Source organism: Schistosoma mansoni, chromosome 1 (assembly GCF_000237925.1).
Source record: "Schistosoma mansoni strain Puerto Rico chromosome 1, complete genome".
Taxonomy (NCBI): Eukaryota; Metazoa; Platyhelminthes; class Trematoda; order Strigeidida; family Schistosomatidae; genus Schistosoma; species Schistosoma mansoni.
Window position 1 is genome coordinate 10,264,191 of NC_031495.1, and position 12,071 is coordinate 10,276,261.

Here is a 12,071-nt window from a genome sequence, read left to right on the forward strand (position 1 = left end):
GTTTTGAGTCAGTCTGATAGAGTGGTGGAATACGCCAGTCGTGTTCTCACGCCTGCCGAACAGAAGTATTCAGTGATCGAAAAGGAGTGTTTAGCGATTGTGTGGGCAGTAGACAAGTGGAGACCATATCTGTCAGGTAGAGGATTTCACATCGAGACTGACCATAAACCCTTGCAGTGGCTACAAACAGCACGAGACCCCCGTGGAAAGTTGGCGCGACGGATGATACGTCTGCAGGAGTATGACTTCAGTATCGAGCATGTTCCAGGGAAGGAAAATATAATGGCGGACTACCTGTCAAAACCAGACATGGAAGCCGAGCTCCCATTGACACCATACGCAGTGAATAGTATAGAGAGAGACCCAACAGAGCTCGTCCGGCAGCAGAAAACTGACCCTGAACTTTAAGGGGTAAAAAGTGATAAAAGCGGGTACAGACATCAACAAACGAACAATGAGCAGGAAGGTAATAACGATGCGTCGGCAAAAGGAAAGACTGAGAGTGAATACATATGGAGACATGATCTGGCAGGACGATTATAAAAATTGGGTGGCTGTGATCCCGTAAGACTGGGGACGTAAGATGAATGTCACAGGGTAGCGCAAGTACGACGGATTTACTACGACAAAGTGCACACTGACTAGGCATGAGAGACGATGTAGCCCAATATGTGTTAACTTGCCAGCAATGTCAACTAATTAAAAACCATCAATACACATAACCTCCATTGCTGTCAGTCCCAGTAACCTCAGTCGGTGATCAATGGCCGATAGATGTGATGGGACCGTTTCCACACACGGCTAGAGGCAACCGATTCCTGCTACTGTTGACGGAACATGCTAAACGGTGGTCAGGTGCCGAGCCCATTGCTGACCAGCAGGCAAAAACAGTGGCCGAAGTGGTAATCCGGCATATTTGTAGCGTGTCACGGAATAACGAAGATGATATTAACCGACTATGGTCAGAGATGTTGGTCCCGAACAGGCAAAGACCGTACATTATCACGAAGAAACGTGGTTTACACGGTCCTGAGAGAAAACAAACAGAAGCGTGTAAATGCCAGCCACCTGCAGAGATCCTTTCAAATGAATCATGATTGCGAGTCCAAAACAGCATCAAAGAAGACAGCGGTATGGCGATCAGAAAGACTACGAGAACAGCTTACTAAAAGGGCGGGGGCGAGTGTGTTGGGAGCCACTTATATCGACATAAGTAGGATATATCGCGACTCAGGAATAGAATATTTGGCAGAAGATTGAGAAGGAAAACACAGAAAGCAATTGGTATGGAAATGCAGAAACAATGAGGCCTGAGACAATTAAATAACATTTTGGAAATGAAGTATTAGACTATGGTTTTTCTAATTTAAACTCCGCCTGTATCTCTTCTATAGTTACTGCCGGTCCCAACCCCAGCGAAACCCATTAGACACAAGCTGGACAAAAAAAGATAGGTACGGGAGTGATGCTGCTGTCCTCCAGTCACGAAGGGGAAAATGCTCTACACACTCAGGGAGTTGCTCTAATGCTGTCCAGAGAATCACGAAATACACTTGTAGGATAGGAATCTCACGGATCTAGAATTATCAAAGCATCATTCAAAACAAAGAAGGAGGGGATCACAATGAATGTTAGCCAGAGTTATGCATCCACCGATGATAGCAACGACGACAATAAAGATCAGTTCTGCTCGAGGCTGTAATCAATCATAGCCAAGTGCCCAAGAAAGGACCTCACCATCCTGATGGGAGATCTAAGTGCTAAAGTCGGAATGGACAACATAGGATATAAAGATATAATGGGACGACATTAACTAGGAGAGAAATTTGCAAATCTATGTACATTCAACAAATTGGTTATAGGTGGCACAATATTCCCACACAAACGCATACACAAAGCTACATGGATCGGCGAACTACAGCACAAAGCACCAGATAGATCATATTTATATCAATAAAAAACTTCGAAGGACAAGGGAAGATGTGATAACCAAGACAGGAGCTAACATAGCTTCAGATCACCAACTGGTTGTGGCAAAGATGAAACTGAAGCTAAAGAAACACTGGACAACCGGGGAAACAGTATTACAAAGGTTCAATACAGCCTTCCTTCGAGATACTAACAAACTTAACCAACTCAAGATAACTCTCAACAACAGGTTCCAGTCCTTACAGGATCTACTGAAAGAACAAGAAACTAAGATGGAGGACAACTGGAAAAAGGATCAAGGAAGTACCAACTTCAACGTGTCAGGAGGTTTTGGATGGCAAGAAGCATCATCATAAGGAATGGGTCTCTATAGGAACCTTGTACAAGATTCAAGAAAGGAAGAACAAGAAGACAGCAATGAACAACAGTCGAACACGAGCAGAGAAAGTCAAAGCACAAGCAGACTACACAGAAGCAAACAAGCAAGTGAAAAAGAGCATTAGAGCCGACATGCAGAAATACATGGAAGAACTAGCAACGACAGCGGAAAAAGCTGCAAGAAAAGGCAATATGAAACAACGAAGAAACTAGCAGGGAGATGTTGCAAATGGGAGAGACCAGTCAGGGACAAATAAGAAAAGATAATCACGGAGATTCAAGAACGGAGGAAAAAGTGTGTAGAATACTTCGAGGAACTGTTGAATAGATCAGTCCCACTGAATCCACCGGACATCGAAGCAGCACCTATAGACCTTCCCTAAAGATGTCACTCCACCAACGACGGTCAGTCAGTCAGCTACAACGTAGGTCCAGGCACATATATGCATCGGTCCAAGTTGCCATACCTCGTTAGCACAACAAGATGAACACTGGATTCATAGAAATAGTTAATTTAGTGGTGGTAGTATATAAAAGAAAGGTTGTATATAAGGATATAGTATAGGAAGGAAGAACGTTATGAAGCAATTTTAATCTCAAGGTTTAAGGGAAGATAAAGAGTGTATACACCTACGCCATTGTGATCGATTCTGAGCCATGTCACCTAGAGTCTCCAACCATTGGTTACGATAGTCACGCGGACCCCAACCAGGTAGTCTGCATCGACGACGGAAGAAACCAGGACGACCATCAGACAAATAAAGAATCGTAAAGCGGCCAAACCTGAAAATATACCGGCTGAAGCACTGAAGTCAGACATTGAAGTAACAACAAATATGCTCTACCCTCTATTTAAGAAGATTTGGGAAGAGAAACAAGTGCCGACGGACTGGAAAGAAGGATACCTCATTAAGATACCAGGAGATCTGAACATATGTGAGAATTACAGAGGCATCACACTGTTGTCAGTACCAGAAAAGACGACCAACTTCAAGATAAACAGGCTGGATCCCGTGAGGATCGGTCGTGCACAGAGCAAATTGTTGAGTAATCAATTGAATGGAACTCGTCACTACACATCAACTTCATGGACTGTGAAAAGGCGTTTGACAGTGTGAACAGGAAAACACTATGGAACTCTCTTCGACACTATGGAGTTCCTCAGAAGATTGTCAACATTATCCGGAACTCATACAACGGACTAGAGTGAAAAGTTGTGCATGGAGGATAGCTGATAGATGCATTCCAAGTTGGGACCGAAGTCAGACAAGGCTGTTTACTCTCCCCCTTTTTCCTTCTTCTAGTGGTTAAATAGATTATGAAGACCTTGACGTCTGAGGAAAGCACGGAATACGATGGACATCTCAGAATCAATTAGGCGATTTGGACTTCGCAGATGATCTATACCTCCTATCCCATATACACGAACAAAAACAACTAATGTAGCAATGGTCCCTGCATCAATAGGCCACAACATACACAAAGGAAAAAGCAAGATTCGCAAATACAACACGAAAAACACCAACCGAGTCACACTTGATGGAGAAACTCTGGAAGAGGTGGAAACACTCACGTATCTGGGATGCATCATCGATGAACAAGCAGGATCTGATGCAGATGTAAAGGTGAGGATTGGCAAAGCAAGGACCGCATCCCTACAATTGAAGAACATATGGAACTCAAAACAACTGTCAACTAATTTCAAAGTGAGAATCTTCAACACGAACGTCAAGATAATTAGTCCTACTGTACGGAGCTGAAACGTGAAGAACTACTACAACCATCATCAAGAAGGTACAAGTATTTATAGACGATTGTCTGAGTAAAATATTGAGTGTCCATTGGCCGGATACCATCAGCAACAGCCTACTGTGAGAGAGGACAAACCAGCTTCCAGCTGAAGAGGAAATGAGGGAAAGAAGTTGGAAGTGGATCGGAAATACATTAGGGAATTCACCAAACTGCATCACGAAGTAAGCCCTGACTTGGAATCCGAAAAGGGAGCGGAAAAGAGAAAGGCCAAGGAATACATTAAGCTGGAAAATAGAAGCAGATATGAAAAGGATGAATGTTAAGCGGAAAGAACTGGAAAGGATTGCCGAGGACAGGGATGGATGGAGAATACTGGTGTGCGACCTTTGCTCTTCCACAAGGGGTAACAGGTGTAACTAATGTTTTTTTTATTTTACCAAGTAACTTTGTAATTCTGTGCTAAATAGATAGTCGGTTGTCCTCACCTGTGTTCTCATTCAGTACAGCACTTCTGAAACTCGGCTCTTAACTTCCTCAACCTTCTGTAAAAGGCCGATCGAGAGCGGCCCATTAAGTTTGACAGTCTGATGGCTATCACTCTCATATTTTATTACGTTCTACATTATTAGTCTAAAAGAAACAATTGGTTGTAGTCAGGCTGGACAGTAGCAGGAGTCGAAATCTGACAGTATAAGCAAATCAACTGCATTGCGTAAGACTTGACAAAATGATGTGGAACCGACGGCTTTTTCTCTCACATCTATTTGACATACTATAACAAGACCCAAACGTTGGTACTGTTATGCCGACTGAACTTAATTATCATATAAAAAATTATTATGATTGGACGTAATTTCGTCGTAAGAGGCTTAAAAAGAATGTTTGCTCCGAAAATTGCGCAACACGGATTTCACCCCAAATATTGAGGAAATTACGAACGCGACCTTTGGTCTGGGGTTTTTCCCCAAAATCTCTTCAAACTATGGGGAAAGCTGTGAGTTGTCATCGGAATTTGGGGATAACTTGAAAATAAAGAGAATGGGCAGAAGAGTATCTTTGTTTTTATTTTCATAAAATACTGTGAATGAAATTCGAACATTAATTTGGCATACATAACGGAAACATTATAATCTTTATTCGGAATTCGAAGATGTTAATTATCAATGGACAATTCGTACTTTTTTAAAAATTTTAATAAATAATTTCATTGATAGCGAATCAGTCTTTAAACAACAGCAGTACTTATTTATCGCGACAGACCGGTTCTTGATACCAACTGTTGCTATCACTTTGAGAAGTTAACTAAAGCAAAATTATTAAATTGATGCGAATTAAGTTGTAGGCACTTGCTATTAAGTGAACAGACCTTCCTGAACAATCGGTACTCTGTCAGTTTTTACGAATAAAGGAGAACCTGGAATCGTGTAGAATGTCCCCAAAATAAGAAAAAAAACACTAGGCTTTGAACACAGAACGTATAACATTATTGAGAAATTCCCACAACCCAGAGAGAATTATGAGGTTTTGTACCATTTCTTGGAAATTTTCTATGACGAGTTCCTCAGGACGGACAAAATTTTACTACGATGAAACAAGACATACCAGCCTGAGGTTGAATCGCTTAGAGCTAATAAAAGTCAGCACATGGTAAAGTAGATGACAGACTTGTATAGCTGAAATATTTCAATACTCCCCCCCACTTTTATTTAAGAACTTATTTTCGATAAACCGAATGGTATAACCACCAAATTGTACAATGGAATGACCACGATGCGCAACTAATTAAAATTGTAACCATTCAGATTATTAGTATACTTTATTATGTCAAAAGTGGAAAGCAATCAACTAAGTTCGATCACTAGTCGACTTCGTCTATGCATAAAGATATATAGACAACACATTTGCTATTTGCGACGAAAATGTTAAATTAGTAGATGTTGTACATTCCATTATTACATGCTATTCTTCAATAGATTTCATGTTCGAAGATGAGTTAGGTCATTCAATATCTTTCTCGACGTATGTGCAACAACAAAGAGTGATGATTCCTTACAAAAGGTTAATTTACCGGGAACAAACATGAAACTGTCGGCTGAACAACTTACATAGCTGGGTTGCATTAGGCGGAGGAATACATCAGATACGTAGTACGAAATGCATTGACGAACCTGCATTCCTCAGAAAAACTTCGGCTACTACTAGCTGGGTATTTAAAGGTCAATTAGTAATTTTAACTGTGAATGTCTCATACACCAAACAAGATGGTTAATTGTCTGATGTAACCTGTGTTTGCTGCACATTTGTGCGCTTTGCAAGAATCTGCTCTGGATAACTTGATCCAAAATACGTATAAGTTGGTCGCAAGTGGTCTGCTAGGCATACAGTAAGATCCACAGCACAAATCTAGTCAAGAAATGACTGAAGCCTATTACTAACAACTCATCACAGTTTGTGAGTAAGCAAAACGGATAAAGCTTAACCTGAAAGCCAATGTTTTAAGTAGCTAGTGTGAAAAATTCCAAGGATGATTGTCGTTTTTTAAGAAAACTCAAGTCAGTGAGAAGGGAACCTGTGCCAAATTACCCAGATAATATTTGATATTTAGAATCTGCGAACAATACTGTATATATATATATATATATACGTAAGAAGTTGATAAGTTGAACAAACATACTTAAATAGGTTAGAGTTGGGGATGGGGACATAACCAAAATTATTTTGGGTCAAGACAATAAAATAACCGTCGATCCTAACAAAAATCCATTCCGAATAAATTTAAAGCTTATAATTTTTAGGCAAAGTATAGAGATATGTTTAGAACTGTCAATTTCGACTACTAATATTTACATATGTACCAGACACTGCGAAAACAACAAAGTGAACATGATGAAAACTAAAATGAGTGCGCAGTCATACATCAAATTTTCCAACTGACATGACATCTAAGCGCATGACTTTGCGTGATAAACTTATTTAGGACACTCCTAAAGGATTTAATTATGCTTCACAGTATCCTAGTTAGATGTTAAATTCAAACACTCTAGTCTTGGAGTAAAGTAAGATTGTTCATAAGCTTTCAGCTAAATTGTTGATACCAACATATTGGTAGTTAGCTTAAAAATCATTTCAAGCAGAAAACCAGAATATGTATTTACAAGGCTTTTAGTTTTCCAGATATTGACATTGTTAGGAGACACTATGTCCCGGACAACAAAACACACTCTGAGTTGTCAATAATGGAATACACAATCAAGCATGAACGTTCGCTGTAAGCACAAAAACCATAAGATGGATGGATCCTAATGAAAAGGAGCCTAAAAAGCATACGTCAACAATTCAAGGACACGCTGCTGTTCGAACTTTAATAAACTCTTGAATTTTAGCATCCAGAACGTCTGAAATGGACTTATGTGCTTGTGTTTTTTCCTCCAAAACAGGCAAAATCTTCCTTATTTGTTTATTGATATATTCTACTCGACGGCAAAAGTGGCTTTCAGCTTCTGGAACGGTCTGCAAGAGTTATGTTATGTGTCGTTTATAAATTCAACAAACCATTTCAACATAGTACCCAGTTCCAATATCCACAAGCACATGCGAAGCATCAGAAAGTTTCCCAGGAACACACAAGGTTGAAGTTAAAGGGACAAGAATATTTGTATTTTCTCTTTCGGGGTTAAGCTCGCCCAGACAATTTTTGGAGGCAACGAACTGAGCCTGTAGAGACTTGAGTTGCTGTATAGAAGCAGATATAAATTGAACTTTTTGCTCGAATTGCCGTGCAAGATCTTGAAGCTGTGGGATGGTCAACTCTTTGATACTAACAGTTCCAGACGTCATCCCAAGGACGGTAACGTAAACTTCAAATTTCGCTCCAGAATCATCTTGAAATCCAATAACAAAGCCAACTTTGCTTGAAAGAATAAGCATATCATTCATTCCTCATTATCTGTGTCTGTGTATTGAGGGTCATTTTTGCTTTTCTTTCTGAGAATACAATATTTACACGAACTAGTTGAGGATAGAAGAAATTATGGTGTAACATTTCCAGTTACAGTTTGGAAAGGACAGGAGACTTGAAGGCCAGCGTTAGTCTTGGCGATGATGGTCACTCATTTTATCCGACTTTCTTTTGAAAAAGTCGAGGGATGGACCCTCAACCACTTGCTGAGGTAATGAGTTCCACTCGTTGATGATTCGATGGGAAAGTCGGTAGTCAGCTGACAAGTAATTTGTCCTAGGCTTGTGAACAAATTTGGAGTGTCCTCGTAAGTTTTCCGTTTTGGAAGACAAGAAAAATGAGAGCATTGTAGGTGAAAAATTTATCACTAAGCAATTTGAAAACTGTAATCAAGTCGCCTCTGATTCTTCTATATGACAGCGGGAATAGGTTTAGCTTGGTCAGTCTAGTACCATACGGGAGCTTCGCTATCCCGGGAATCAGCCTAGTTGCTGTTCTCTGAACCCTTTTCAAAAGTTCACTATCTTTTTTAGGCGGGGGCTAGCTGCTTGTATGCAGCACTCAAGTTCAGGACGCACGAAAACTGTATACAAAGTCAAAAACTTTTTAGCGTCGATATGACTAAAAGCTCTACGTATTGACCAGAAAGTTCTAAAACCTTTGGCGACCATTGCATGACATTGTGCAATAGTGTTTAAATCTTGGCTAACGATAACTCTTAAGTCATTGTGTTTCTGGACAATAGGTCGTTCAGTGTTATTCATCATGAATGTATCTGTACCTTGATGACCAATATGCATCACATTACCCTTGAAAGTATTTATCGGCAACTGCCAGGTTTGGGACCATTCAGATAATTTCTCCAGGTCCTTTTGGAGTTCTCAGCTATCACCCTTACTTTGTATTGCTCTCCATATCTTGACATCGTCAGTATATAGCAAGACCGATGACGACAGTAGACGAGGGAGGTCATTTACGTACAAGAGGAATAACACTGGCCCCAAAGCTGTACCCTGGAAGACTCCACTGAGCACAATTTCTCATCTAGACAACTTGAAGTTTACATGTACTTTTTATTGACGCCCAACTAGGAAGTCTTTTATCCACATCAATAGATTGCCTCGAATCCCGACATTCCTTAGCTTATATAACAGCCGGTTATGCGGAACTTTGTCGAAAGCTATGCTGAGGTCGATGTAGGCTACGTCTACAAGTAACTTTTGGTCCTCAAGAGCGCACGAGCTTTCACGAGCGACTGATAAGTTAGTGAGACAAGAATAACCTGTTCTAAAACCGTGCTACTTCTTCATAAGGATCCGGTTTTCTTCAAAGTACTTAAACAGCTCCTAGTACCTAGTCGCTTCTTTCACATGTTGCACTATGGCACATGTGATAAGAGCATCAACCAGTTCATGGTCGAAGGGATTATCTGACGATTCAGTTCGCAGATTTCCGCAGTCTACCATGGGTGTATAATAGTCCCCTGGGATTAGACATCGACCATTTTGTGACCAAGTGTTGAGACTGCTTAGCAGGACCTCATTTACCTCACAGCTTGGACTGCGATAGATCAAACCGATCAGCGGCTCTTTGCATTTCAAGCGGCAACTAACTAATTCACACGTCTCACACTCGTGAGACATACTGTCGATAATTGTAAATGGAATGACATTCTTAATGAATAGAGTTACACCCCCTTCTTTACGCTTCTGTATTCTGTCGGCCCTCAAGATCGAGTTCCTTACTATCTATAGACTGTGTCAGCCAAGTTTCTGTGACTGCGATTATATCTGACTCAGTGGACTCAATCTGTACACCTCTTCGGACATTGGTCTAACAGATCCGAAGCCTATTTTAATGGCCACGTGGTCCACCCAGAGTGGCTTCGGCATCATTCTCTGTCGAAGCCTCACAACCAGAAAATAAGCAATTTTTAGGTCTTTTTCGCCAGCGTCTAATCTAAGCTGTAGTTCTTCTTTCGGCTTCCTGTCTTTTTACACGGTCGACCTGACGGAAAAAAACTCCTGAACCGTTTAATTTATGTATAGTTTGTAAAATTAAGTCACATTCATTGGGAGATTTGAATACTACTTTAAACAGTCTGGATTGAATAGGCTTCAAATTCGCCAGGCAACCTAGTCTATACATTTTTAGCAAGGTGACTACGGAGACATTTGAAGGCATAACTTGAATAAGTAGCTGCATTATCAACACGATGTCATGCTCGAAACGGGCTTTCGGTTCAGAGCTTTCACTCACCTTGATTCTATGAAAAATAACTGACCTGTCGCTGTGATCAGTCTTCTCAACTACTTTGATGGGGGGAGGATTCACTTTGACATCGTTATGTCGTGTTTCGCTTACAACCTGTACACATTCCTCACCGTTTGTTGGAGTAGTTACCACAGTCACGCCGAGCATACTATGGGATTCCGGAGGGTTGTCAATGACTTGAGAGGTCCGGCTATTTTTTCCGTTGGAAACCGACCGAGACTTGCGATCGATATTTCTAGAAGTTTCCTGCTGGATCTAGGTTAACCAAAAGTCTACGAAACGATGGTGAGGACTGGTGTGCAACGAAGCAAAAGAGATAGAAAGGGAACGCGGCGGTAGGAAAAATCAGACAAGTCTCCAAACTAAAGAAACTGGAATTAAGAAGTCGTTTGATAGAGAGACAATCTCAGGAAAAGATGAGACTCTCATCTGCTCTCAGCTCAGACGTTTAGAATAACGGGAGGAACACTTTAAGGAGCAGTTAAGCTGGCCTTCAGCTACTCTACAGTAACCCACCATTTCAAAATAGTCTGAATGGAACAAAAGGCTATAGCTAATCTAAAAAAAGGGGAAAACAGCTGGTCCAGAGGAATTGGTTCTGAAGGTCTTTAAATACGATGGTCCGATTGAAGCTATTACTTTTTTCATAGTTGAAATCAGGAGTCAATTGAAGCTAGACCACCATGGAAAACCTGGAAGCTCTGGACGGCCGTTTCGTCATATTATAGGACTCCCCAGCACGATTACGTTGGCCAATATTTCAGCAAAAATCTGGGAGTTGGACGTAATCCCATCCGACTGGTCACAATCTCGGATTGTCTCAATATATAAGATGCGTTCAAAATAATCCTGTAATAACAACCATACAGGGATTAGTCTGACTAATAGAGCATCTAAAATACTAGCCTCAATAATTATCGGGTGCCTAACTAAGACTCGTGAACTGCAAACACTAGAAAATCAGGCTGGCTTCAGACCTGGTCGTGGCTGCATCGACCACATATTCACCATTCGTCAGGTTTTAGAACACAGACATGTTTATCGGCGTCCAACAGTGATAGTCTCTCTTGACTCAAAAGCATCATTTGACTCTGTTGACCGAGAGGATGTGTTGCAATGTCTGTCATTGAAAGGCGTACCTCAGAAGTATGTTAACCTCATGAAGGCTCTTTACTCGAACACTACCAGTTGAATGGGAACTTTTGCAACTTCGAGTGGTGTCCGACAAGACTGTCCACTATCCCAATTTTCCTTTAACTTAATCATAGACCTATTGCTGGAAATAACACTCTCGTCGACTGAATTTATAGGAATTGATCTCCCACCATGAGGTTCACTTGTCGACTTGGAATACGCAGATGAAATAGTCCTATTTGGTGAACACGCTGGCAAAATGCAGTCTTCTGTTAGAACTGAGTAATAACTCCAGGATATTTAGAATGCGTTTCGCCTCCTCTAAATGTAAATTGTTTCTCGAGGACTGGACTGCATCAACTCCCGAACTAAGGATAGGGAGTGAAGTAGTCGAACGTGTCGACAACTTCACTTATCTCGGAAGTCTGACCAGTCCTAATAAGTTGGTGTCTGTTGAAATTTGTTCACTGATTCAAAAAGTTCGTTTGGCTTTTGCCAACTTACGTCACCTATGGCGAATGCGAGATATTCGTCTACCAATTAAGCGACGAGTATACTGCTCAGCAGTCCGATGTGTACTACTTTACGGCTGAGAAACGTGACAAGTAAGAGTAGAAGATACTCGCAAGTTACTAGTATTTGATCA

The 12,071-nt window shown here is 40.9% G+C and overlaps 1 protein-coding gene across 1 annotated transcript; it reads right to left on the reverse strand.

Moving 5' to 3' along the window:
* Positions 1–7,190: 7,190 nt before the first annotated feature.
* Positions 7,191–7,995, reverse strand: Smp_073540 (putative prefoldin subunit; the record flags this gene model as incomplete). Its single annotated transcript, XM_018793212.1, has 2 exons — positions 7,191–7,569; positions 7,612–7,995. 2 exons carry the CDS (start codon positions 7,993–7,995, stop codon positions 7,396–7,398), a joined length of 558 nt encoding a protein of 185 aa, XP_018647747.1. The 3' UTR covers positions 7,191–7,395.
* Positions 7,996–12,071: the final 4,076 nt, after the last annotated feature.